Genomic DNA, 26,957 nt, shown 5'->3' on the forward strand with positions numbered 1-26,957 from the left:
TTAGAAATTAGAACAGTTCTTTGAATTCTGTGTGCCAGTGAAAAGAGGAAGTATAAAGTTGTGCATATGGATTAATAAGCAAATCAGTTTCTTCATAGGTAAGGAGGAAGTTTAATTTGGATGTAGGGAAGGGGCAATAGGATAAGAGCAGGACAACAGAGCATCGTTTATGATTGGGGAGCTAATGGAGGGAAGTTGTCCTGTTGGTTGAGAGATGAGTTCTGCAGCCCCTTCTGTGGGCTGGGTAGGCTCCGTGGGCGAGTCTCGTACACATCGTTGTCCTGGATTATCTCTGCTGAGTCCATTCTACAAAGGAGACTCTTAAAAACCGTGTTTTCTACCTATCGTAACAGAGCTGATGTTACCTTTTAAGAGTTTGAGATTTTTTAATTGGTTTTTGGTGCATTGGGTAATTAACTTCTCAGTGACCAGTTTCCTACATACAGTCATCCTTCAACCCACAGAAGCCCTACCTTTAGGCCTCTGCTCTCTTCCCATGTCCAGCCATCCATGGTATTCTGCACCTCTTCATTCATTTTCTTCTTAATTAATTAAGGACACAGAGAGGAGCGCTGCCCCAAGTGTAGTTCTGAGATGCTGTCTCATGTTCCTAAATGCAAGAAGGCTGTTGTGTGACTTAGAGAAATTACATGCGTTAGGTAAGCTGCTTTGAGTTACAGCACTGTCCATGAGTTATAGTGCTGTGGCCATGAGTTCAATGTTAATGAATCATCTATATGTCATAAGATGCCTTTAAACAAGAAACATGCATCAAACAAGGTTATGCATTGATCAGTTGAAGATGTTTTAGGGGCTCACAGGAACCTAACCCTGTATATCCCCTGTGGACAATGCTTTAGTATTCACTAATTGAGTATCCACAACAGCATAACTATCATGAATAACAAGAATTAAATGTATTTGTCCTGTAATGGGCACTAACACTGGTTGCCACTGACTTTATCAGATTAATTTTGTGCCGTGTATGATGTTTTACATTTTAAGTTTTATATATTTCTTATATGTGTATATATGAGATGTATAACCATATATTTAATATATATGATGTATAGCCATATATTTAATAATTTATATATTTGTGAGTTCTTTATAAATTATTTCAGGGTAAAAAAGGGCATTTAGGAGACTTTGGCTTATACAATCTGAAACAGTAAAATTTTAAAAATATACATATGTTCCTTGCCAAAATCAACCATATTTTTTACTTTAATAGCCTTCATTTAGCATCATCTGATTACTAATTTTAAAATGTATTTGATTTTAAGAAAATTATAGTTCCAAAGATAGAAATTTATTTTACTAATAACTGTAAGTAAGCCATATATGCTAACTCTGGTCACTCTAATATATACATTTTATGTCACTCTCACTTTGAACCCTCCAGTGTGTCTTTGTCTTAAAGAATTTTGACTTATCTTTGATTTATAGAGTTTGCATGGCAACTCTCCTGGCTTCCAGAGCCTAACAGACTTATTTGTATAGCTTTTAAAGCTAATTGATTGACTTTTGATACTTTTGCTGGAGGAATATCTTATTAAAATCAAATGGATGAATTAGCTAATTGTATTTAACATTTGAAGGGATAAGTGAAAAGAGGAGGAAAAGACTCAAGTTGATTCAAAAGCAAAATGAGAAGAAAAGACAATTGGCATATTCTCCACATCTTTCCTCTGATCAACCACATAGGAGACAAAATAAATTAGAGACTTGTCTTTGAATAGGAAGCAGATGTGCCGAGCATATTTTTGCTTCAGATTTTGTTAACTATTTTATCTTTAGATACTGATTTTTGTCTAGAGGAGAGTGTTGGAGCAACTAAAATGGAACTCATAACTTCAGCTCTTGATGGAAGTTCCTTGATGCCTGGTACTTTATGCTGTATTAATGCCAGGAAATAAATTTTATTTCCTCTTATTTTTAGGCAAGCTGTTATTCCTCTAATGCACAGTCACTTTTAACTTAGATTTTTGAGAAACAAGGAAAAAAGATTTAATTTTTGAGACCAGTTGCTGGCTAAGGCAGGCTTTTGAGCATCCCAGTTACTTGTCATTCAGCAGCTGTGTGGGAAAATGTAAGCTACATTGTTGAACAAATTTTGTAAAGGAAAAAATTTATTTCTTGATTTATTTGGTAAAAATGTCTCTTTACTTAAAAAATCTTTACAAATGGTTATTGGGCATTCAGTCATTTGTTTAGCACTCTGTAATTTTATAAAGTGATTTCTATCAGGTGCCTTTCACAGAAACCCTGAAGGTCAGGGGAGATCATAATTTCCTTGATGAGAAAGCTGAGGCATAGAGAAGCCCCTCGTTAGGAGGCTTTGCCTCTGACTTCCTGGTCGGCTTCATAGGTTTCTTGCTTTTTTATTTTTGTTCTTTTTAATTTTTTTAATATCCTTGCCCTACTGCTGTGGAGAATGATTTCTATTTTGCAACAGCTTATGTTTTTCTCCTGTATACAGGGATATTCCAATGCCCTTAGTTAGCTCAGGAGTAGAGCATGGTAACCTGAGAGAGCTGGCACTTGCAAGAATGAAAGACCTCGGAACACAGGTAAGAGCAAATATGGCGGTCAGGCCACAACTGTTGAGAAAAAGAGGAATCTGAAACACAAAAGACTTTGCCACTACCACCCCTAAAACCAGACTTGCAGGTGAGGTCAGAAAGCCCCCAGATACTGAAGGCATAGTCACTGGACCGTGTCGGAGCTGAAGCCAGTGGTGCAGGGGCTGCCTCCTGTTCCTTCATTCCCTTCTGCTTTCTTCTGCCTGCTCAGATTGCCAACTGCGTGCCCCACTCCAGTTTTTAAAAACAGTTTTTCTTTTGAAGTATTAGCTATTCAGTTATTGACTGAAGAAAAAGGAGATGTGATTCCTGAAAAGAAAGCATAATCATTCAAAAAGACAAGTATTATGTGCATGAAATAATTGCCAAAACTGCTATTGCCCCACGTATACCAGTCTCCCATCCCTCTGGCCATTAAAGTCCCTTCTTCGCTCACAGATATTTACTAAACATCTCCTCTGTGCTGGCCCAGGATGTACAAAGAGCCCAAGAACCTGCAACTTAACAGTCTCTGTGGGAAATTCTTAAGTCATAGGAAGGTTTGAAACTCCAGTGCTCAGGAACTTCTTAGAGCTGCTAAAGGGATAAACCAGGAGTGGTGTTGAGACCAAGGGCCGACTCTTGGGCTCTGCCTTCAGAGATTCTGGATCAGTAGGTTGGGATGGGACCTATCTGTTTGTTATCCAGCACTAGGTACATGGTTCTCATGCACAATTCAGATGTGGGCCACACTTTGAAAGACATGGTTCCAAGGATTGCATATGGTGTTTGTGGACTTACCTAAGACATTTTATTCTCTCACTCAAATTATTATGGAGAAAATTTTTCAGAAGATTGTTCAGGGGAGAGTTTGTGAACATTATTGGCATATTCTACCAAAAAAAAGTGAACAATTTTATGTTCCAGAAAAATAGCAAATGACACCAAACAAGATTGTGTGCCTGCTTTGCCTCCCAGGCTCCAGCTGTTTGTGTTCTCCATCTCCTCTCGCCTCTAAGAAGGCCACTGACCTTCAAGAAGGCCAAGGTGACTGACCTGGCCTGGTTATCCCAACAATCTCATTATCTATCCGTCTTCTTTAACCCTTACCCTTCATAAGCCTTGTTAGCCTCTATTAAAGCTAATTGGGATTGAGTCCAAAGGCTGGAATTCAGTCGTAGCCAAAATATGTCTAGTTCCTATAGGCAACATCTTGAGCAGAAAATAAGCACACACCAATCTCTGCCTTTAAAAAAGCATGCCAAAAAAAAAAAGAGAGAAACAGCATGCAGATGTTCATTAAGAACATGGAACAGTAATACATTCCCATGCTAGCTACTATATAGAACTACTGTAGTGAAAGGACAGCAGCTACATTAAATAGATTAATAATTACAGAGATTGATCATCTTCGTCTGCTGTATAGTTTTTGTTTACTGGAATTCATGGACTCTACATCAGCAAAGCATTATCTTGAGCTAGTTCCTGGGGTGTGGAAGTAGCTTTAGTTTTCTACAACTGAATAATGAGCTCTTATTTTTCTCTTGGAGTTCTATACATATATAGCAGTCCTTCATAAATATACTATTAGTAGAAAAGCTTACGTGACATCATCAAATTTCCCACAGTGATCTTTTCTTACTGGAAGAAAATGTTTATGGTTTGTTCTATTGGGGGGAAATAACACCATAAGATATATAATTGAATAATTACAGTGATTTATAATAACGAAAAGGATTATGTAATTGTAACTGTCTGGTAGCGTAGCATGCACTGTGGGTTGTGGAATAGAAGTGAGAGCCACATCACAGATGCTTGGCCATGCAGACCAGGCATTGCATTGGCATTGTCTGCAGGCAGCTCCATGCCTTCTTAGATATTCAAAGAGCCATTTGTGATTGTGCTTCAGAGTATGTAATACATGGCTCTAGGTTCCTCCTCCCTCCCTCCCTCCCTCCCTCTCTTCCTTCCTTCCTCCCTCCCTCCCTCCTTTCCTTTCTTCTTCTTTCCCTTCCTTTCTTCCACAGTGCCCTTCTTGCAAAAAAAAAAAAAAGCCATTCTTCAACATGTACTTTTTGGATGTTCCTAAAATGATACAAATATGGTGATGCTAAAAATGTTAACTGCCATAAAATGGAGGTTTTAAAAATTTAGGAATTTACTTTTTACTCTTTATATACATACTTCTGGATTGTACTTTCAGATAGTTATATCCCCTAGGCAAACCTGTTTCTTACTTTTATGATTTACATTGTTTACTGCTAAGATTATATTGTATATTGATCTTTTTCGAATTCTAAATTTATTTTAAAAGCACTGCTGTACTACTTCATACATTCCTACTGTGGTTTCCCCATCCTCAGATTGATTAAAGGTGGTTTTATTTTGAAATTCAGCTCTTTTATTCACTGTAAGTTTTATGCAAACTTAATTTTGAGCCCAGGGTTTGGTGGAGAGGTTTAAATAAAAATAAAGATTGAATTAGTTACCAGTTTTATATTTGTGCCCCTCCCACCCCCCCACCCCACTCCCGCCAATTTTTTTGACAGTGTCGAGATGTGAGAACCAGAGAAGTTGGAATCCAAGAAATTCATCACAAAGTACGGCCATACCAGGTTAGTCTCTTCATGTCATAGAGGGCCTAGGTACTGTCCTTAGATCTTTGCCAACCCTGGGCCCACATATTCTTAACCAAGGACAGAGCCCCAGGAGTAAATAACTAAGAGCAGAGACTAATCAAGGATTAGATACTGGTGTCAAACCATGAAAGCCAAATATGAGAATTCTAGAAGAGCCAGGTTAGGAAAACGAAGTCTGAACCTCATTCTAGATTAGCACTGTCCAATGGAACTTTCTGCAGTGTTGGAAATGTTCTATGATCTGAGCTATCCAATATCCAATATGGTGGTGACTGTTGAGCACTTGAAATGTGGCTCGTACAAATGAGGAACTAAATTTTTAATTTAAAATAAATTCAATTGTAAATAGTCCCCTGTGACTACGAGCTACATTTGGGAAGAGCATAGTATGAGCTGCTTCTCTCTTTATGTGTAACTATTCAGCCATTGCCCAATGGTGATAAGCAAATGAATAGATCAGCCCTTATCCACAGGCTCCACAAAAATTAAGCATAATGCCTTAAGGCATTCATAGTATGTAATGAATTAACTTTTCTCTTATACTCATAATGTCTAGCTGTATGCCAGATTTTCTGTAGGATTTGATTCTCTTGTGGAACCCCATTTGAGAAAGGCTGGAATAGATGATCTCTGCATTGATGTTTGTGTTCTCAGCATGAATCAGTTAATTGACATTTTTCACATTTAGGACCTTTTGAGAGAAAAAGTAGACCCAACACAATTTGCCAAATTCTTATGCTGTTATTTAGCAAACATTGTTGAGAAGGAATATGTGTTAGCCTGAATTGTTCACCTTGCTCTGGGTACCATCTCCCCATCTACCGAGTGTTTCTGTGTGTGGCCATGTCCACGTGTATACTTTTCTCTGTGCGTGCATATTGTTATATATGGCTTCTATTTAAGAAAAGTACAAGAGCCATTTATACAATGAGCTGAAGAGCCGAAAGCCTGTGCAGACTGCTACCACAAAGCTTCCCCCCAAAAGCTACCCTCCATGATTGAACTTTCTTTAACATTTTTATCCCATAATTATGCATAATATTTAAGTGCCCTGTGGGAGGCCATACTTCCTTGAAATTTCATCAAGGTGCAGATAACCAGCATCACATTTTTCTTCCCCAAAGATAGGTTTCAGTGGAGGCGATAAGGACTAGAAGATGAAACCCAAACCATTGAGCACCTGACAGTTTTGAGACAAAAGGGTGCTCCTGAGAGCTACGCATGTGACGTGATTTTGAAATTTTACATTAAGAGACTCTTCATGGGGAGTCAAATGCATGGAAGCCTTTATTGAGCTGGATCTCTGTAAGAGTCTCAAGGTTAATGAAGTTCAAGTATTTGTGAAATTATACAGTTGTTTTCCTTTTATAATAGTCCATGAACAAGGTGTGAACTTTAATCTTGGTGCTATTTGAGAGTAGACAAATAAAAACAAACATAATTAGTGATTATTCATTCCTTATCCCTAACTAGATATTAACCTAAATAAATACATACAATTACAAAAATGAATTTGGTTCTTTAATTTTGAATAATTTCTTTGTGGCTTTTTACTAAATAGGTTGAATTGGTAAGGAGAGATTATGTTGCAAATGGTGGCTGGGAAACATTCTTGTCATACGAAGACCCAGATCAAGACATTTTGATTGGCCTCCTACGATTACGCAAGTGTTCAGAGGAAACTTTCCGTTTCGAATTGGGTGGAGGTGTCTCCATAGTACGAGAGCTGCATGTGTATGGAAGTGTGGTCCCTGTGAGCAGCCGGGATCCTACTAAATTTCAGCATCAGGTATCCTGTATTCCATTTCTATTTGGATTCTAAGAAACTGCCTAAGTGGGAAAAGAGAAAAGGAATGGGGTGAAGAGAAGAGGAAGAGGCAGAGGAGCAGGAGAGGGGAAAGAGAAGCATAGAAACAGAGGAGCCAGTGTTTTAGTTGTTCAGAGACATTCTCTCTCCAAATTGTATCCTTCTGGGAGGAAAGGATAAACTGAGATTCAGTCAGTTGGAATATAACAGATTGAACCACATGGAACTGGTTTTTTTTGAGACAGAGCCTCACTTTGTCACCCAGGCCAGAGTGCAGTAGTGTGATCTTGGCTCACTGCAACCTCCGCCTCCCTGGTCCAAGTGATTCTCCTGCCTCAGCCTCCCTAGTAGCTGGGATTACAGGTGTGCACCACCACGCCTGACTAATTTTTGTATTTTTAGTAGAGATGGGGTTTCACCATGTTGACCAGGCTGGTCTCGAACTCCTGACCTCAGATGATCCACTCACCTTGGCCTCCCAAAGTGCTGAGATTACTGGCATGAGCTACTGTGCCTGGCCTGCAGTTAGTATTTTTGAAAGTAAGAAATCGTCTAATACTGGCAATCTCATATGGGTCAACTTATTGTGGAGTCAGGTTAGATGGTGATGGGAAAGCACTTATGAAACACTTCCTAAGGTTAAGCCATATTATACATAGGGGAACCCTATTCTAACCCCAGACAACCTACCTTAATAACTCACTTTTTAAAATTTCCAGAAAATGTGTTAAAAACTAATGGTGGATATGATATAGGAGCCAAAATTGATTATTTAAGAATTTTGCCTGTTTTCTCAACTCTTAGAAAGTAGAGAGGTGGCCAGGAGTGGTGGCTCACGCCTGTAATTCTAGCCCTTTGGGAGGCTGAGGCAGGTGGATCACCTGAGGTCAGGAGTTCAAGACCAGCCTGGCCAACATGGTGAAACCCTGTCTCTACTAAAAATACAAAAATTATCTGGGCATGGTGGCATGTGCCTGTAGTCGCAGCTACTCGGGAGGCTGAGATGGGAGAAATCACTTGAACCTGGGAGGCGGAGGTTGCAGTGAGCCGAGATTGAGCCAGAGTGATCTCGCCCAATGCAGTGAGCCACTGCACTCCAGCCTGGACAACAGAGGGAGATTCCGTCTCAAGAGAAAAAAAAAAAAAAAAAAAAAAAGGAGAGAGGTGACTAAGAAATTAAAGACATATTGCCCCAGACTTCCATCATTTAGAGATTGCCTAGAACTTACCTAAAAACAGACAGAATTTGAGAGGGAATTACTGTCTTCCTATGAATAGATTACATCATCCACAAAATACCTTTTGGTAGTTCTTGTTCGAAAGTTACACCTTTTTCAATTGTCTGCTACGGTGTACCTTTGGTATGATTGAATGGTTTCTTTTTCCTTACTCCCTTAAGTGGGCTTTTTCACTCTTATTTTAACAGATTTTAGCAACTACTAAAGTATATAGCCTTCTTGTTTCATGGACCCCTCTTAATGAACTTCTTTCCTTTTTAATTCCCACTCCCCTTTGTTGCTCCGTGCAGGGATTTGGCATGCTGCTGATGGAGGAAGCAGAAAGAATAGCTAGAGAAGAACATGGGTCTGGGAAAATCGCTGTGATATCAGGTAACTGGGGGAGGGTGAAGTTCATGATTCCTTCCCATTTTGAACTTGGCACCACAGTGAAAACTATGTTGGTACCCTCTTGCCCCGTTGATGATTATTACGTTCAAAATTGAGCTGAGCTGACTGGCGAAGGACTTGTGCTCAAACAAAATTCACAAAAGCAGTTTAGTGGAATAGATTTCCGAGCGCTCTGAGAGTCAGGACCTGTGACCCATATCCCCTCTTCTGCACTCTCTGTCACACTGGTCAGCATGGTTGTCGCCTCTTTGTGCTGTGCCCGGTTACTGTATCTGAGGAAATGGAATTTGATGATATGGACAGGAGAAAAACATGAGTATTTTTCACTATTGTGGAGATTATCACTGTTGTTCAGAAATTAAAATAGAACCTCAGTTGCCAGTATGAGCTGTTTAAAGGCCAAATTCTTGCTCTTTCAATTTTGTTGTCAGTAACTTCAATCCTGGGGAACAGCTTTCCCCTGTTTGGGAGTAAAAAAGTTTTCCCCAGTCCTCTTAGGGTCCCTGGCTGGGTCTGAAAATTAAACTGACAAAGGCAGATTAACAGGGGAAAAGCACATTTATTGCATATAAATTTTATGGAACAGGAAAGCCTTTATAAGGAAATAAAGACCCAAAGAAATGGCTGAACCTGAGTGTTTATACAAGTGCAAAGTCATGAAAAAATAAGACAGGACACAGGAGTAAGAGCTAAGGGTGATAAACGGGAATGTTTAGCAAGGTCTGTTCATTTAGATCCCTCAAGGTGCCCCTCTGCCTTCAGAGATGAAGGTGTTTGTTTGCTCCAGGTGGTGTGAGGGCACCTCCCTCATGAGCATCTCATGACCCGCATCGGGAGAAGGAAGGGGAAGGTCAGAGGGTCCTTCCTGCATCCGTCATTTTCTGATTCGTTCACCTTAAGATACTCAGTATGCCAAGGCACCGTCTTTTGCGGTAGTGTGTTCTGAACCCCATCAGGAGCTTCCCCATTCCTTATCTAGGACAGCAGGTCACTGGGGAAGTGGGCATGAAAAGGAAAACTCAGTACAGCATGTGTGAGTGGAGCAAGAAATGGCGTAGACCCCTTTCACATCTGCTGTTCCATTGTGTATCCTTACAGAAATCGCTGTTCCCAGTAAGAAGTTAACAGGGTGAGAGCCATGATCAAAATGTAGGTTATTTTTCATCCAGCATGTTTGTTTTCCCATTAGACTACTACATTCCTAAAGCTAAAATACGCCTTCTGAGAAAATCATCTCTTCTGAAAATGAAAGTTGAAATGAGGTTTTTAAATAAATAAATAAATAAATAAGTTGTTGCCAATCAGTAAATTAATACCCATGCTTGGGTTTTAATGATTATAATTATGAAAATGTAATGACTCAGGCTCACTTATAATCATTTAGTGTGGTTGAGGTTTTTGACATTATCCAGACAGATTCCTAAAGCTTTTTTTTTTTTTAACATGTCTAGCTTTATTTTTTTTTTCTGTTATCTTTCATCGCACACAGAAGAGGTAACTAAACAAGGCTCACTTGATTGGTACTGTTACCTGTAATAAAAAAAGGTTTACTTCTCAACTGTTTAACCTGTGGTTGATCAGAAGTACCAGGCAAGGGCCAGACTGACTTAGAACCCCTCTGCACATGCGTCTGTGTAGAGTTGATAACACCTGAAATTTCCATGGCCCCTTTTGTCAGAGCACTGTCAGTGTTCCAGTAAAGTGCTTGTGAAACTTCAGTGTGCTTACAAATCACCTGGAGATCTTGTGAAACTGTAGACTCTGACTCAGTGGGCCTGGGTGGGGCCTGTGCTCCCAGGTGATACCATGCTGTCTTCAGACCACACTTTGTACACAAGCAAGGCTTTAGTATTCTCTTCCAAGTGTATTCTCTTTTCAGTCACTGAGATAATGACAACGCTCTGTGATCCTGGCAGTGCTACACTCCCAGAGTCTGATAATAGTCAAGTGACTTTCTGGTGTCTGTGGGAACCTAATCAAATTTAAAGTGGAAGAGCATGCATATTCCATCACTGCTCTACATTATTTCATCTGCCTTCATGACATCTGTGTCTTTTTACGATGTTGCATGCAGAGAGGACCCCTGACTTGCCTGAGGTCATATCCAATTGCTCATAAGAGCCTCAGTTTCCGCTTTTTATGAGTGGGGTGATTTCCATTTTCTAAGTGGAAATCAGCATCTGCCCTCTTTCTGCCATATCCATCTCCCTAGCTTTTTATCATAATCTAAATAATAGCTCAATTTCAGATCATCTGCATGTAGAGTTTCTCAAATAACAAGAAGAGACTTGCTCAAATTAACAGGGAAGAACCTTTCTCTTGTCAGCTGTTATGATAGGTCTACTTCATTTCTATACAAGGGGTTTCTTTTGACCAGTGGGTTTCTGTAGGAACGGCCCTGGAATGCCTTCTTGGGACTCTAGTGAGTTCAGGAGGGAGGATGCCGTAAGCATTACTTCCTGTCACCCTGCCTGGAAGCCCCACCATTGCTCTCTATAGAGGAAACTACGTAGGCCTGGACTTTCTGTTTGACTTAAGCTCTGGTCACCCTTCAAATGAAAGAACAAGAACATTTGCTGTCTGGATGATGCATTTTTATTTCTCCAATTTAGTAATCTATTACTGTTTTTTGTAAGTTTCTGAATCAGACGCCGGAGAAGTTAGTCCATTATTAAGAACTTCAAGGAGGGCAGATGTGAAGAGCTATTATTATATCGTGTTTTTAATGTTGTGTTTTTCCGGTTTTTGCATTTTGACTTTGGTTTCTCTGATGTGAGTACAGTGATGTGTGTGCATGTGTTTTAGTTTTTTGTAAATAGTTATTCTCCATAAATTAATCCTTAGAACGAAAATCTCTTTATGACAGTGCTGGTGTCTATGGGCTGCATTTTGTCAACGTTACCTCATTGGATTAGCTGAGAAGAGGCACTGATTTGGATGGGGGGCGGTGGGGGCTGGGAAGGACAGGTGGCCAGGATTCCATTCCTGCTTTGCCAGTAGCTCTTCTTGTGATCTAAGATAATTTTACTTGCTCTCCATGGGCCTTTATTTCCATATTTTTAAAAAGTGGATGTGGTTATCTTTTACAGTTCTGACGCTAGAATTCTACCCCTTAGTATCTTCTTTAGTTCTCAGCATGACCAATTATGTTTTCCTAATTAAATTGTAGGTGGGACCTTTTCTGTGCCATATTAAGAGACTCTTTAATTTCATCAATAATAGATCTCGGTCTCATTGTAGGTTGGGTGTTTGCTGATGAAAATGGTGATAGTTTCCCATAGGTAGTTAATCCTGTGCTTTGTGAATGCCCATTAACTTAGGCCACAACTGGTGATACTGTTTGACCTAAGTGTTTACTTTTTTTCGGACCTTGTCCTCAGTTTGTAAATCCATCCGTGTTCCAGGTCTGTAGGCTTTTGTATAAGTTGTACACAGTGGTGGCCTAGGTATTCTGTCCTAGCATAACTAGTAAGCTTGAGTAAGGGAAAGACAGAATCATTTATCATTTTGGTTACTCTTGTGTAAGAGTAATGCATTTAGGTAGAATTTTTTTAAATTGCATTTTGATTCATTATGACTTCCCTTCATCTTGCCAGATTTTCTCTGTAACTTGGGTTTATAATCTTGGATTCAGCCTCTAGGCAGTATTATGAACTACACAGTAGATATGATTTGAGTCACTATAGAAAGACTCTGGGTATTCTTTTTTCTGTATTTAAAAACAAATTGGTTTTTTATCTGTGCTACTTCAGTAGACTTTGTTTATAGGTATACACTGTATATTTTATAGCAGATTATCTTTTTAAAAAGACAGCTACCTTTATGGCTACATGAGAAAATTGAAAACTTTCTCGTGTATCAAAATCAAATGAAGCAATTTCTTGAAAGAGAGGCCTTTAGGTTTATTCTATTTTTTTCTTAGTGAACTGTGTTTTAAAGTGAACCATCAACTCTAAATGTGAAAATTAAAGTAAAAATGAAATGTTCAGTTTCATCAGCATCAAAGTCACTGTGTATTGAGGGGTCACGTATGAAATGAAGAGACATATGAAAAAAGAAGATGTGTGAAATGTCACCCTGCCCTGCGTGAATGTTCATGTTGGGCTATAGGAAACTCACCCACCTTCCCCTCGTTGATTATCTTTGACTACAGAGGAAGATAAGTTTTCTCCCTACTTAGACTCCAGATTAGTTCGTAACTCAAGATTAATTACTTCACAGTAAGAAAATATTATTTTTTTACATATAAAAACGGACAAATCAGTGTTATGAGAACCACCAGTTTATAAAATAACATGTAGACAAGAAATAACAGCTAATTGCTGCCAAATATCTAAGCAATTAATTAGTCCCTATTAATTCCAAGTGGTATCATTTGCCAGCTTAATCCATATATCTTCTATCAACACACATCTGTTCAAGGTTAACAAATTATATTTACTTAAAAACCACAATGTTTATCTGCTTGGATGATCAGCATTCTTTCCTTTAAAAATGTTAACATGAGCAGTTTTTCTGTCTCCTCTCTTATGATGTAAAGTGCAAGGAATTATACTGGAGAAGCTAACCACAACGTCTGAAATGCCATCACTAATAATCACCATGGAAACGGAGATCTCTGATGTCACACTGCCTGTACCATTTCCAAAAGGGCAAATATAACTGTGATAGTCACTATTTAAAAAGCCATTTAACACCCCCAACAGAATGAGTTTTTTTCTTCTGGCAATTTTGGCTAGGTATCAGATCCAGTCGTGTGACTGTTTCAGTTTGCCAAGCTAATTGCTATGCAGCAAGATGACCAGCTATTCCCCAAGCTCCTCTGACTAGCTTCATCATAAGCATTATTCTATTTGTGTCCTTTCAAGTAGAAAATTAATATGGCCATTGGCCAAGAATCGTACAAGGCCGATGTATCACACAGTGATGGTGAAGAATGGGGAAAATGTCTGAATGGTCGATGACAGAAATCACTGAAGTCAGAGACTGATAGCCATTTTGTTTAAATCTATTAAAAAGCCAGAGAAGGGGAGAGGAGAGAAGATAAACGAGTCACTATGGAGATAAAATCATCCTTAATCATGATGGTCTTAGTTATATGACCCTAAAACTACATCACAGCACCTCCTGGTCAGAAAATAAATGTACCTGTGCCTTATACAATCCAATATGGCTTTCTAGGACTGCAGTTAATGGTTTTGTTTGCCAGAACCACTGATTAATAAAATCATATGTGGGCAGAAAATAGCAGTTGTTTTGTTGAAACATTTAAACTACAAATGGCTGAGATTTACTTATTTGACCTTCATCTGTCTCCCAGGCTACTACACATCTCCCTGAGTCTCAGGAGAAGATAGTTTTATTCCTTGCATTATACTCTAGTTGAAAAGAAGGGTACATTCATAACTAGGTTTGTCTGAAAATGGACTCATAATTCTTACCAAAATGCCTGGAAAAGCATTTCTTCATTGTAGCATATCTATTTGCTAATGGACACAGGAAGCCTGCCAAAGGCAGACCAGTTTGTGGCACCTGCACGTGTGTTAGTCTAGGGCTTCTCAGAAAGGAAGGGAAAGAGTGTTTGTCCCTTTGTACTTCCTTTGTGACAAATTATCCCCTAAATGTCCCCTAATTAAGTGTACATTTTCTGGGTTCTGTATATTCCTCTGTTCCATTTTGGTATTCTAACAATGATCATATATGTTTCTTTTTTGGTGCGTGTTCCAGTAGTATTTTTAAAATCATTATTAATACCTTTTTAAAGACAATGGATACAATATAAAGTATTTCTTTACTACAAGAATTCAATTTCAGCATCATTATTAATCAGACTGGAATTGATGACACGGAATACTACTTTGCTAGATAATGAATTAGCTAGGTGTTTGCTAATTGGTGTCTGTTGTAGCTGCACTGTGGCAGCATTGTTGCGTAGCTCCTCCCAGGAATCTGTATTCCATGACTTGACATTTACTCATTTGAAGGTGAATCAGGTACCAGTTTGTAGTACACCGCACATGAAGTGCATTAGACCATCTCTCACTTGGCATCACAGACTATGTTAATTAGTACACATGTTTTGAATATTATTGAATAGGCCACTAATGAGTTTCTACTGTTTGCATCTTGGAGGCAACTGAATTTTTTGTGACGTTTCCCAGGCAGAAGCTAGTGACACTGATTTGGAGTGGCTGATTGGCATTTGAAGTACAGCGTTTGGCAAATGCCATTGCTAATCCCAGGTCCATACAGTCCAGCCTCTTACGTTTCAGAGTGTGCACATTGAGATCTTGAAGTCCAGCCTTGCCAGTGTAGATACACAGCACATTTGTAGACTTTTTCTCCCCATTCTTTTTCCTCTCAGTTTATGGATATAGGGAATGATGGCCTTATGCTTTTGCTTAGGAGGAATAGGGTTATATCATGTGATTCCTAATAACATTCCTGAAAGGTCTGGAAGCTTTGAGATGAATGACTACCTTTATTTAAAATTAGACACTTCACAGGCTTTTTTCTGAGGAAGCAAGCCCTCTCCAAAAGTGGCGTACCCTATGCTACTAGTGAGTACCAGTAGCATACCAGCTGTCTATCAGAAAGTCTGTTTTAATAGTTTGTTGCAGTGTTGACTCCTTATCAATGTAACTTGAATATGAATAGTACTGTTCTTTTCTCTAAATATTTGACATTGCCTTCATTCATTCAATTTGATAAAGCTTTTCTATTTTAGATCTGTTAGAGGCAGGGATTTGGCAGGTTCTTCTTTGGGTGAACAGGTATTACTGAATAATGCTGGAAAATACTGGTGCTGCCTTCCTTAGCAGCAACCAAGATACTAGTTTTGTGGAGCCTTTTAGTTAAGAGGTTTCTAATTCCAACAGAACACATGCAAGGAATTTCTTATTCTTTAGTTGGCCTGGCTTAAGCTGTTAAACAACTCACATTTCTAAGACAGTGCCTGTTAGAATTGTAGTTTGTGGCCATGGGATCATTTCCGTATGCACCCAGTCCTCTAGTCCCTAAGCAGACCACTGTCCACTTGTCCACCATTCATGAATAAATTGCTGGGGTTCAGTAAAGCAGTCCACATGCCCCAGATCTCTACCTGTGTGATCTGTTGCCTCACTGCAAATCCTAATAATTAGTGTTTGTTCTGGTTATTTATTATTATATAACATACCACCCCAAATTTTAGTGGCTTAAAACAACAACCCTCTTATTTGCTTAATGATTCTGTGGGTCAGAAATTCAGCAGGGCATAGAGGGAACGGTTCCTCTCTGTTCTGTGATGTCAAGGGCCTCAGCTGGGGTGGCTTAAATGGCAGCCAGTTGGCTGGGATGGTGTGTCTGAAGTTTCAGTTCTGACTGGGGCTGTCCATATGAGCAGCTTGGTTCTTGTCCACATGTCTGCTCCATGTGGCTTGGGCTTCTTAATAACAAAATAGCTGGGGTTCTATGAGGGAGGAGCAAAGGCCTGGTCTTAGAAGTCCTAGAATGTCTATATTATCTGTCATTGTGTAATAAATTACCCAAAAACTTGGTGGCTGAAACAACAAGCATTTTTTATCTCATGGTTTCTGTAGATCAGGAATCTGAGAGTGACTGAGCTGGGTGCCTTTGGCTCAACATCTCTAACAAGGCTGCAGTCAAGGTGTCAGCTGGGGCCATAGTCATCTCAAGAGTCTATTGGAGCTGAAGGATCCCCTCCCAAGTTCACTGTGCAGTTTTTGGCAGGCATCGGTTCCTCACAAGCTGTTGGTCTTGGGGCTGTGGTTCCTCACCATGCCTCATGGGCCCATTTATAGGGCTGCTTGTCACATAATGTGACAGCTTGCTCTCTCAGTGAGAGTGATCAGAGAGAGAGAGCTCTTTCAAGATGGCAGCCATAGTATTTTTATAACCTAATCTCAGAAGAGTGTTAATGAGTCCACCTCACCCTCAGGGGGAAGGGATTACACAAGTCTGTGAATACCCTAGGTGATGAACTTTGGGGGTCATTTTAGAGACTGCCTACCACAATGTATCTTCTGCCCGGTTCTGTTGGTTGGAGTCACTGGGCCAGGCGAGATTTAAGGGAAAAGGAAGTAAATTCCATCTCCATAAGGGAGAAGGCAGCCATCTTTGGATGCTGTCAGCTGTAGTGGAATACATCTCCATTGCTTTGTGATTAGTAGGCATCCAGTACCTCTAATGCCTTCTCCAAAGATAGACCCTTTGGACAGACCTAAATTCAAGAGTTCTTGTCCCAACCCTAGTATCAGATTTTCATATAGTCAAGCATGGCAACACAATCACACCTCACACTTTCCTAGGTAGAGCTTGGCAGGTCCAACAAAACTCAGCCTGCACCTGACCCTTTGTGTGCCATCTCTCTTCCATGAGGACATGCCTCTCTGTTTCCCCTTGCAACCCTATTTTATACCTGATGCTTTAGGTACATGTGCTGGCCATTTATATTTTTCTTCTAGGTAATGGAACACAGAAGCCTGTTTTTGGGCTGAGGATACATGGTTTCCCTCTGGAGATTTCCTACCCTTAAATACTTACTTTCCCCCTACAAACACATGGAGAAATTTTATGCACTGTAAGAAAATTTTTTTCATTTGGGGAGTTGATAAATCATATGTAAAGTAGAATTTGCCATTTTAACCATTTTTAAGTGTATAAATCAGTGGCATTATTTACATTTACAGTGTTGTATGACCATCACCATTATTTCTAAAATTTTTAACACCCTAAACAAACTGTGAACCCATTAAGCAGTAACACCCAGTTCCGCGCACAGTCCTCTAATCTATTTTCTGTCTCTGTGAAGTGGAATCATAGAATATCTGTTCTTTTATGTCTGGGTTATTTCACTTACTATAATGTCTTCAGTGTTCATCCGTGCTGTAGCATGTCTCAGAATTTGCTTCCTTGTTATGGCACAATAATATTCCATTACATTTATGTACCACATTTTGTCCATCAGTCTGATAGACATTTCGGTTGTTTCCACCTTTTGGCTATTGTCAATAATATTGCAGGGTGTACAAATACCTGTTTGAGTTCTGCTTTCATTTCTTTTGCCTATATACCCAGAAGTGTAATTGCTGAGTCAAATTGTAACTCTATGTTTAACTTTTTGAGGAACCACCAAACTATTTTCCACAGTAACTGCACTGTTTTTCATTCCCACCCACAGTGCACAAGGATTTCAATTTCTCTACATCTTTGCCAACACTTGAGATTTTTCTTTTTTTTTTTTTTATAGCCATCCTAGTGGTATAAAATGGCATTCTGTGGGAGGTTTGACTTATATTTCTGTAATGATTAATGATGTTGAATGTCTTTGTCATTTTTATCTTCTTTAGAGAGATGTCTATTTGGGTCTGTTGCCCATTTTTTAACTGGATTGTTTGTCTTTTTGTTGTTGAGTTGTAGGAGTTCTTCATATTTTCTGAATATTAGACTTTCATAAAATATGTGATTTGCAAATGTTTTCTTCCATTCTGTGGGTTGCCTTTTCACTTTCTTGATACTTTCCTTTGATGCACAAAAGTTTGTAATTTCAATGAGGTCCAGTTTATCTATCTTAATTTTGTTATTTGTGTCTTTGGTGTTATATTTAAGAAACCATTGCCAAGGTCAAGGACATGAAGATTTTCCTCTATGTTTTCTTCTAAGGGCTTTATATAAAGTTATAGCTCTCAAAGTTAGATCTTTGACCTGTTTTGAGTTCATTTTTGTATATGATGTAAGATAAGAGTCTAATTTAATTCTTTTGCATGTGGATAACCAGCTTTTGCATGCTGGTAAATTCAGTTTGCTGGTATTTTGTTGAGGAGTTTGGCGTCTGTATTCTTAAGGGGATGATGGTCTATAGATTTCTTTGTAGTGTCTTTATCTGGCTTTGATAACAGAGTAATGCTGGCTTTATTAAATGAATTATAAAGTGTCCTTCCTCTTCAGTTTTTTGCACCACTTGTGAGAGAGACTTTTTCTAGCACCACTTGTGAGAGAGACTTTTCTTTCCCCATTGAATGCTCTTGACACCCTTGTCAGAAATCAATCGAAAAGAGAAGTGAAAGTTTATTTCTGGGCTCTCAGTTCTATTTTGCTGGCCTATATGTCCATCTTTACATCAGTACTATGCTGTTTTAATCACTGTAACTTTGTAGTAATTGGGAAGTATGAGTCTCCAACTTTGTGCTTCTTTTTCAAGATTGTTTTTAGCATTCCTGGGTTCCTTCAAATTCCATATGATTTTTCACATGGCTGTTTTTATTTCAGCAAAAGCCACCATTGGGATTTTGATAGGGATTGCATTGGATCTTTATATGGCTTTGGGTGGTATCATCATCTTAACAATGTTAAGTCTTCCAGGTCATGAACACAGGATATCCTTCCATTTATTTAGTCTTCTGTAATTTCTTTTAGCAATGTTTTGTAGTTTTCAATGTGCCAGTCTTGTACCTCCTTGCTTAAATTTATTCCAAGATATTTTATTCTTTTGATGCTATTGTGAGATTTTTAAAATTTTGTTTTTGAATTGTTCATTATAAGCATATAGAAATAAAACATTTTTCTTCCATATTGATTTTGTATTGTGCAACTTTGCTAGATTTGTTAGCTCTAATAATTTTGTATGTGTGTGGATTCTTTAGCATTGCCTACATACAAGATCATGTCATCTTGAATAGAGATAGTTTTACTTATTCCTATCCAATTTGGGTGCCTTTCATTTCTTATTCTTGCCTAATTCCTCTGGCCAGAACCTTTAAGTACTGTGGTGAAAATGGGCAACCTTATCTGGCTTCTGATCTTAGGGGGAGAGGTTTCTGTTTTTCACCATTGAGCATATTATTGTCTGTGAGTTTTTCACATATGGCCTTTACAATGTTAAGGAAGTTCCCTTCTATGCTAATGTATTGGGTGTTTTTATCATGAATGAGTTGTGAGTTTTGTCAAATGCTTTTTCTGCATTTGAGCTGATTGTATGATTTTTTTTCCCACTTAATTCTGTTTTGGTTTATTACATTGATTTTTGTGTGTTGAACTATCCTTGCATTCCAGGGATAAATCCAACTTGGTTGTCGTATATAATCCTTTCAATATGCTGGTAAATTCAGTTTGCTGGTATTTTGTTGAGGAGTTTGGCGTCTGTATTCTTAAGGGGATGATGGTCTATAGATTTCTTTGTAGTGTCTTTATCTGGCTTTGATAACAGAGTAATGCTGGCTTTATTAAATGAATTATAAAGTGTCCTTCCTCTTCAGTTTTTTGCAAGTATTTAAGAAGGATTGGTATTAATTCTTCAATTGTTTGGTAGAATTTACCAGTAAAGTCATCTGATTTTGGGCTTTTTCTTATTGGGACATTTTTTATTACTGATTCAGTTTCTTGTTATATATTTATGTAGACTTTGTTTCTTTATGAGTCAGTTTTTATGTTTCTAGAAATTTGTTTCATCTAGGTTATCTAACATGTTGGCGTACAGTTGTTCATAGTATTTTCTTACAGAATTCTTATTTCTGTACAGGAAGTAGTTATGCCCCCTCTTTTATTTCTGTTTTTGTGATTTGAGTCTTCTCTTTTTTAACCCAATCTAAGGTAAACATTGCTAGTTGATCTTTTCAAAGAATGAACTTTTGATTTTGATTTTTTTTTATTCCCTATCTTCACTCTAATCTATTATTTTCTTCCTTCTGTTAGCTTTGGGTTTTGTTTGCTCTTTTTTTTTTTTTTTTTTTTTTTTTTTGTAGTTCCTTAAGGTGTAGAGTAGGTTATTGATTTCAGATATATCTGCTTTTAAAATCCCAAATGTGATCATATGTATCTGCTTTTTTAATGTGAGCATTTACAGCTGTTAAGTTTCCCTCTGAGCACTGTTTTTGCTGCATCCTATAAGTTTTGGAATGTTGCATTTTGTCTTTCATTTGCTAAAGGTGTTTTCCAGTTTTCCTTGTGATTTCTTCTTTAGCCCATTGGTTGTTTAAGGATGTGTTAATTTCTGCATACTTACAAGTTTTCCAGTTTCCATCTGTTATTCTAGTTTCATTTCTTTGTGATCAGAAAAGGCATTTTATATAATTTCAGTCTTTTTAAATTTATTAAGACATGTTTTCTTGACCTGACATATGATCTATCCTGGAAAATGTTCCATGTGCACTTATGGAAAATGTACATTCTGCTATTAGTGGTAGCATGTTCTATATATCTCTGTTAGATTTAAGTGGTTTAAAGTGTTGTTCTCTCTTTCCTTATTGATCTTTTGTCTTAATTTTTTTTATTAATTGTTGAAAGTGGATATTGAAGTATCCAAGTCTTAATGTAGAACTATTTATTTCTCCCTTAAGGCTTGTCAAGTTTTGCTTCATATATTTTGGGGCTCTGTTGTTAGGTGCATGTATGTTGATAATTGTATAAATCTTCCTGATCATTGAACATTTATCACCATATGATGGTCTTCTGTCTCTTGTAACCTGTTTTGACTTAAAATTTGTTTTCTCTGATAATGTAATCACTCTATGACTCTTTTGGTTATTAGTTGTTTTCTTAGTGGTTACCTTGGGGATCATAATTAATATTTGAAGCCTCCAGTCACAGTTTGAATAATACCAACTTAGTTTTAATAGTATGCAAACACCCTGCTCCTATACATCTCTGTCCCTCCCCCTCTGTATTGTTATTGTCACAGATTACATCTTTATACCTGTGTATCCATTAACCTAGACTTAAAATTATTGTTTAATGAATTTGCCTTTTAAATAATACAGGAAGAAAAGAGGAGTTACAAACCGAAAGTGCAATAATACTAGCTTTTATGTTTACCTATGTAATTATCTTTATTAATGTTCTTTATTTCTTCATATGGTTCCAAATTACTGCCTATTCTTTCATTTCAGGTTTAATGACTTCCTTTAGCATTTCTTATAGGGCAGGTCTAGTAGTAATAAGCTTCTTTAGCTTTTCTTAATCTGGGAATGTCCTAATTTCTCTTTTATCCTTGAAGGATAGTTTTGTTGGATATAGAATTCTTGATTGGCAGATTTACTTTTTTCTTTCAGCCAGCACTTTAAATGTGCCATCCCATTGCCTTCTGACCTCCATAGTTTCTAATATCAGTTGTTAGTCTAATTGAGGATTCCTTATATGTGATGACTCATTTTGCCTCTTGCTGCTTTCAAGATTCTCTCAGGTTTTCAACAGTGTGACTCATATTGTGATCATTTTGGATCTCTTTGAGTCTATCCTGCTTGGAATTTGCTGAGCTTGTTGAATGTATAGATTCATGTCTTTCAACAAATTTGGGAAGTATTCAGCCATTTCTTTAAATATTTTTTTCTACCCTTTATGTCTCTCATCTCCCTCTGAGACTCCAACAATGCATATATTGGTATGCTTGATGGTATCCCCCACATCTTTTATTTTTCTACATTTTTTCTTTCTGCTCCTCAGACTAGATAAATTCAATTGCATTATCTTAAAGTTCACTGATTCTGTCTGCTGCCTCCTCATAACTGCCATTGAACACCTCTAGTGAATTTTTTATTTTTACTATCATACATCTCTGTTCCAGAATTTCTATTTTTTAATATAATTCCTGTCTATTGACATTCCTTCTTTTTAACAGTATCCCCTTGATATCCTTTCTTTGTCCATGGTTTCTTGTAACTCCTTAGGCATATTTAATGCAGTTGATTTAATGTCTTTGAGTAGTAATCCCAATGTCTGGATTTCCTCAGGAATAATTTCTGTTAAATTCTTTTTTCCTGTGAATGAGCCATTCTTCCCTGTTCTTTGTATGCTTTACAATTTTATATTGAACTACTGAGAACTACACAATTAGTATAATGTGGTAACTCTGGAAATCATTCTTCTCTTTCTGGGGAGTTGCTTTTGAGGTCTGTAATCATGCATTTGTCTAGTGACTTTTTTTTTTTTTTTTTTTTTTTTTTTGAGATGGAGTCAGTCTTGCTGTGTTACCCAAGCTGGAGTACAGTGGCATGATCTCGGCTCACTGCAACCTCCGCCTCCCGGGTTCAAGCTATTCTCCTGCCTCAGCCTCCCTAGTAGCTGAGATTACAGGCATGTGCCACCACGCCTGGCTAATTTTTTTGTATTTTTATTAGAGACGGGGTTTCACCTTGTTGGCCAAGCTAGTCTCGAACTCCTGACCTCAAGTGATCCACCTGCCTTGGCCTCCCAAAGTGCTAGGATTACAGGCGTGAGCCACTGCACTCGGCCCTTTCTAGTGACTTTTCCAAACTATTTTTGCAAAGTCTGTGTTGTTCATTGTGTGTGTACTCACTGAAATTTCTGTTCTTATCTCTGTGATCAGCCTGTGACCTGAGAGGGATTTTTCTTAAACGTCTGGTTCAAAAAAAGAAAAAAGGATATGTATCTCTTCAAATCTTTTGATACACTCCACGAAGGAAGCGAGATGGGGTCAAAACAAAGACAAGTGTCTGCACTGGTCCTTCCAGGAACCTCCAAAGTGAACATAATACACAGCCCCACATTTTTGGAGGACTAGGTCCTTATTGCCCACTCCAGTTCCAGCCAGCTGCTCCAGGAAAATAAGTTACCGTTCTTGTGGCTACGGTGGAGCTAAGGAATGGGGGATGGTTGGTGGCTTGAGCATGCTGTTCCTTGAGTGAAGTTTTACAGCCTCTCCCTCATCAAACACTCCCCTAGTCACTATAAGTATCTTATCAAGTTCCAGCATTCCAAAACAGTTGGTTCCAATTATTTTTTTCCAGCTTAATCATCGTTTTAGCAGAAGGATGAATCTCTGAAAATTCCTACCTTGCCATTTTCCCTCTTGAAGTCTGTATTTAAAGATACTATAAATAGAAGGGGTCCCTCTTCCTACCAGGTTATAAGATGGTACAGTCTAACGTCTGCAGAGATGCACTAATGATTTTTGACATGAGTAAAGAAGTGAGAATGATGTGTGACATAGCAAACATCCTGCACTGATACGAACAGAGACACTCTATTTTGAATCAGATGATTGTGGGCCAGACTCCCTGAAAGAAAAAAACTCTCTAAGAGCTGTAAGATAACCCACCAGCATCACCCAACTATAAGTTACCATGGTAGTATGTATTTAGATTCTGTATACCTCCTTTGTAAATTACCTATTTTTATTCTTTGTTCTTATCTTAGTAGCCTTTTCAAAATGTGTAGAAGAACCTTTAGGCTGCTGGGTAGGAGACTCTCTTGAGATACTCTGTATTTCCACAGTGATGGAGAATAATGTGTACTGTGTTAGTTGCAATAACCAATTTGAAGAACTAAGATTATACATGGGTAACTTTTGTATGATTTTTTTTTAATAGAATGGGGAAAAAGTTCTGAAAGGTTTAGGGTCGTATAGTTAATTGGTTCATTTTCAAACATTCAAGATAAAAACCTTTTCCCAGCTTTCATATCAGTGTGCATTGTTGAAGAGTAAAATTTTGCCATCCTGGCAGGAGATCAATGAGAAATAATAAAGTCTCATTTCAATAGCAAGTGAATGAAACTAATGAATATATTTCCTTGTATTAATGTTGGTAGATATATCAAGTAGGCAATAGTTGATTAATTGAACCCAAAAGCAATTAAAACTGTTTTATTTCACTGATTTCTTTTAATTAAACAATCATAAATCATCTGAATGTTTTGCATCTAATCAAAACAGAAATTTAAGCTTTAAAGGATAGATTTACAAGTTTGGCTGTGAGAGTGTGATGTGGCCTCAATTTTAATTCCATCTAAGAACACATTACTAGCAGTGAAGGGTGGCCTATGTCCTAACAAGTAAGCATCAAAGAACAAGAATGCGCCTGTAATAGCTAATTCATTTTCTTGCTTCAGACATGAAAACATTTAAATTATTAAGCCAAGGTTTTTCTTAAGGAATTCCAAGAGATAAAACTCTTCAATTTCCAGGCTCCTAGTACATACTGAGCAAATACTTGATAATTAAACTTCACTATTTCTTCCTCTGTTACATCACATTAATAATTCCATGTTCATTCTTTGTCCAGTTGGAATCACAACCCTGGCTCACTTGTTTTTCCATAGATGAGAAGAATTGATTTCATTCCCCATTTAAGCAGTCACATAGTTGAGATTATTTAATCTTGCCTTCTTTTTCATTTTAAAAGTTTACTGGAAGCTGTAACAAATAGCAGAGTTTATAAAATGTTAAATAACACCTGTATGTCTTAGCTCACTCAGGCTGCTGTAACAAAACTGGGTAATTTATAAATGAGAAATTTCTCATAGTTCTAGAGGCCACGTGACCTAATTGTCACCCAAAGACCTCACCTCTTAATATTATTGCATTAGGGATTAAGTTTCAACATACGAATTTTGGGGGGGATGCACATTCAGACCATCGCACTCTCTAACCCCCCACTTAGTCAATAACCAGCATTCAAGAAGTGCCTCTGTTGGCCCTTCCCTCTTCCTTCCCAGTATCCTAACTTTTTCGGTATTTTCTTTGTAAGTATGTATCCCTTAACTACATAGTCTAGTTTTCTTGTTGCATATTTTTGTTCTGGTTACTTTTGCTCAACATTGCTGTGAGATTGAGTCAACATTGTAGTAGCTGTATTTCATTCCTTTTCATTGATATATGGGATTCCATTACGCTGATAGGTCACATTTTATCTGTCTTAACTCTTGCTGGGTTTCCAGGTTAGACTTACGAATATTCTTGTGCATGTATTTTGGGACACAGGACATATTTCTGTAGAATGTATACCTAAGAGGGCAATTGCTGGGTTGTAGATAGTACATAGATTTAGCTGAGGATTCTGCCAAGTGGCTTTTTAAAGTGCTTCTACAATTTTTCACTATTACAGGAAATATATGAGTTTTAGTTGTTTGATTCTGATGAATATGAGTGGCATTTCTTTGTGGTTTTAATTTGCGTTCCCTGATAACTGACTGATGATTTTGACTACCTTTTCATGTGTTTACTGGCCATTTGGAGATCTTCTTTCTGAAGTTGCTGTGTGCACATGTGTGTGCAAGTTTTTCTAAAATCCACAAGATATCATTATGTACAGTTAGTATTCACTTAGATTTACTGATAAAATTGACCCTTAAACAACACAGGTCCACTTATACTCAGATTTCTTTCAACCAAACACAGATTGAAAACACAGTGTTTGTGGGCTGTGAAACCTGTGTATACAGAAGGCTGACTTTTCATAGACGCAGCTTCTGCAGGGTCAACTGCAAGACTTGAGTGTGTGCAGATTTTGGTATATAAGGGTGGTCCTGCAACCAGCCCCCCACATATACCAGGGGCAACTGTGTATTTACCACTTCTTTGCTCTTCTATCTTTGCTATATCTTTAAAGTATTTTCTTCATTTTCATTGACATGTAGGACTCCATGATGTACTACAGTTTATCTGTTTTACTGTTCATGGATATTTCGGTAGTTTGCACACATTGTTTTCTTTACACCTTTAGTTGGTAGCAAGTTGTTCCAGTTTTGATCGTATACAAATGTCTTTATTTTGCATTATTATTAAAGCAGTGGTCCCCAACCATTTTGGCACCAGGGACTGGTTTTGTGGAAGACAGTTTTTCCACAGATAGTAAGGGGATTGGGGTGATGGTTTCAGGATTCAAGTGCGTTACATTTATTGTGCACTTTATTTCTATTATTACATTGTAATATATAATGAAATAATTATATGAATCAGTGGGAGCTCCAAGCTTATTTTCCTGCAACTCAGCAGTCCCATCTGGGGATGATGGAAGGCAGTGACAGATCATCAGGCATTAGATTCTTATAAGGAGCACACAACCTAGGTCCCTTGGATGTGTAGTTCACAATAGGATATGTGCTCCTTTGAGAATCTAATGCCACTGCTGATCTGACAGGAGGTGGTTACCTCTCCTCAGGCAGTAATGTGAGCAATGGGGAGTGGCTGTAAATGCTGTGTGGCCTGGGGGTTGGGGACCCTTGTCTTAAAGGTCATCTTCACTAGGTATAGAATTCTGTGATGAGTTCACATCCTTTGTAGGGACATGGATGAAACTGGAAACCATCATTCTCAGCAAACTATTGCAAGGACAAAAAACCAAACACCACATGTTCTCACTCGTAGGTGGGAATTGAACAATGAGAACACATGGACACAGGAAGGGGAACATCACACACTGGGGCCTGTTGTGGGATGGGGGGAGGGGGGAGGGACAGCATTAGGAGATACACCTAATGCTAAATGATGAGTTAATGAGTGCAGCACACCAACATGGCACATGGATACATATGTAACAAACCTGCACATTGTGCACATGCACCCTAAAACTTATAATAGTAATAA

General features: G+C 38.1%; 1 protein-coding gene across 2 annotated transcripts in view; it reads left to right on the forward strand.

Moving 5' to 3' along the window:
- The window catches only part of ELP3 (elongator acetyltransferase complex subunit 3), a 98,532-nt gene that overhangs the window by 60,482 nt on the left and 11,093 nt on the right, over positions 1–26,957 (forward strand). For both annotated transcript variants that reach the window (XM_055295821.2, XM_055295820.2), the window contains exons 11-14: positions 2,483–2,573; positions 5,114–5,179; positions 6,765–6,992; positions 8,539–8,620. In XM_055295821.2, the coding sequence (XP_055151796.2) occupies positions 2,483–2,573; positions 5,114–5,179; positions 6,765–6,992; positions 8,539–8,620 (467 nt within the window). The remainder of the gene's footprint in view (positions 1–2,482; positions 2,574–5,113; positions 5,180–6,764; positions 6,993–8,538; positions 8,621–26,957) is intronic.

Source organism: Symphalangus syndactylus, chromosome 10, assembly GCF_028878055.3.
Source record: "Symphalangus syndactylus isolate Jambi chromosome 10, NHGRI_mSymSyn1-v2.1_pri, whole genome shotgun sequence".
NCBI classification, from domain to species: domain Eukaryota; kingdom Metazoa; phylum Chordata; class Mammalia; order Primates; family Hylobatidae; genus Symphalangus; species Symphalangus syndactylus.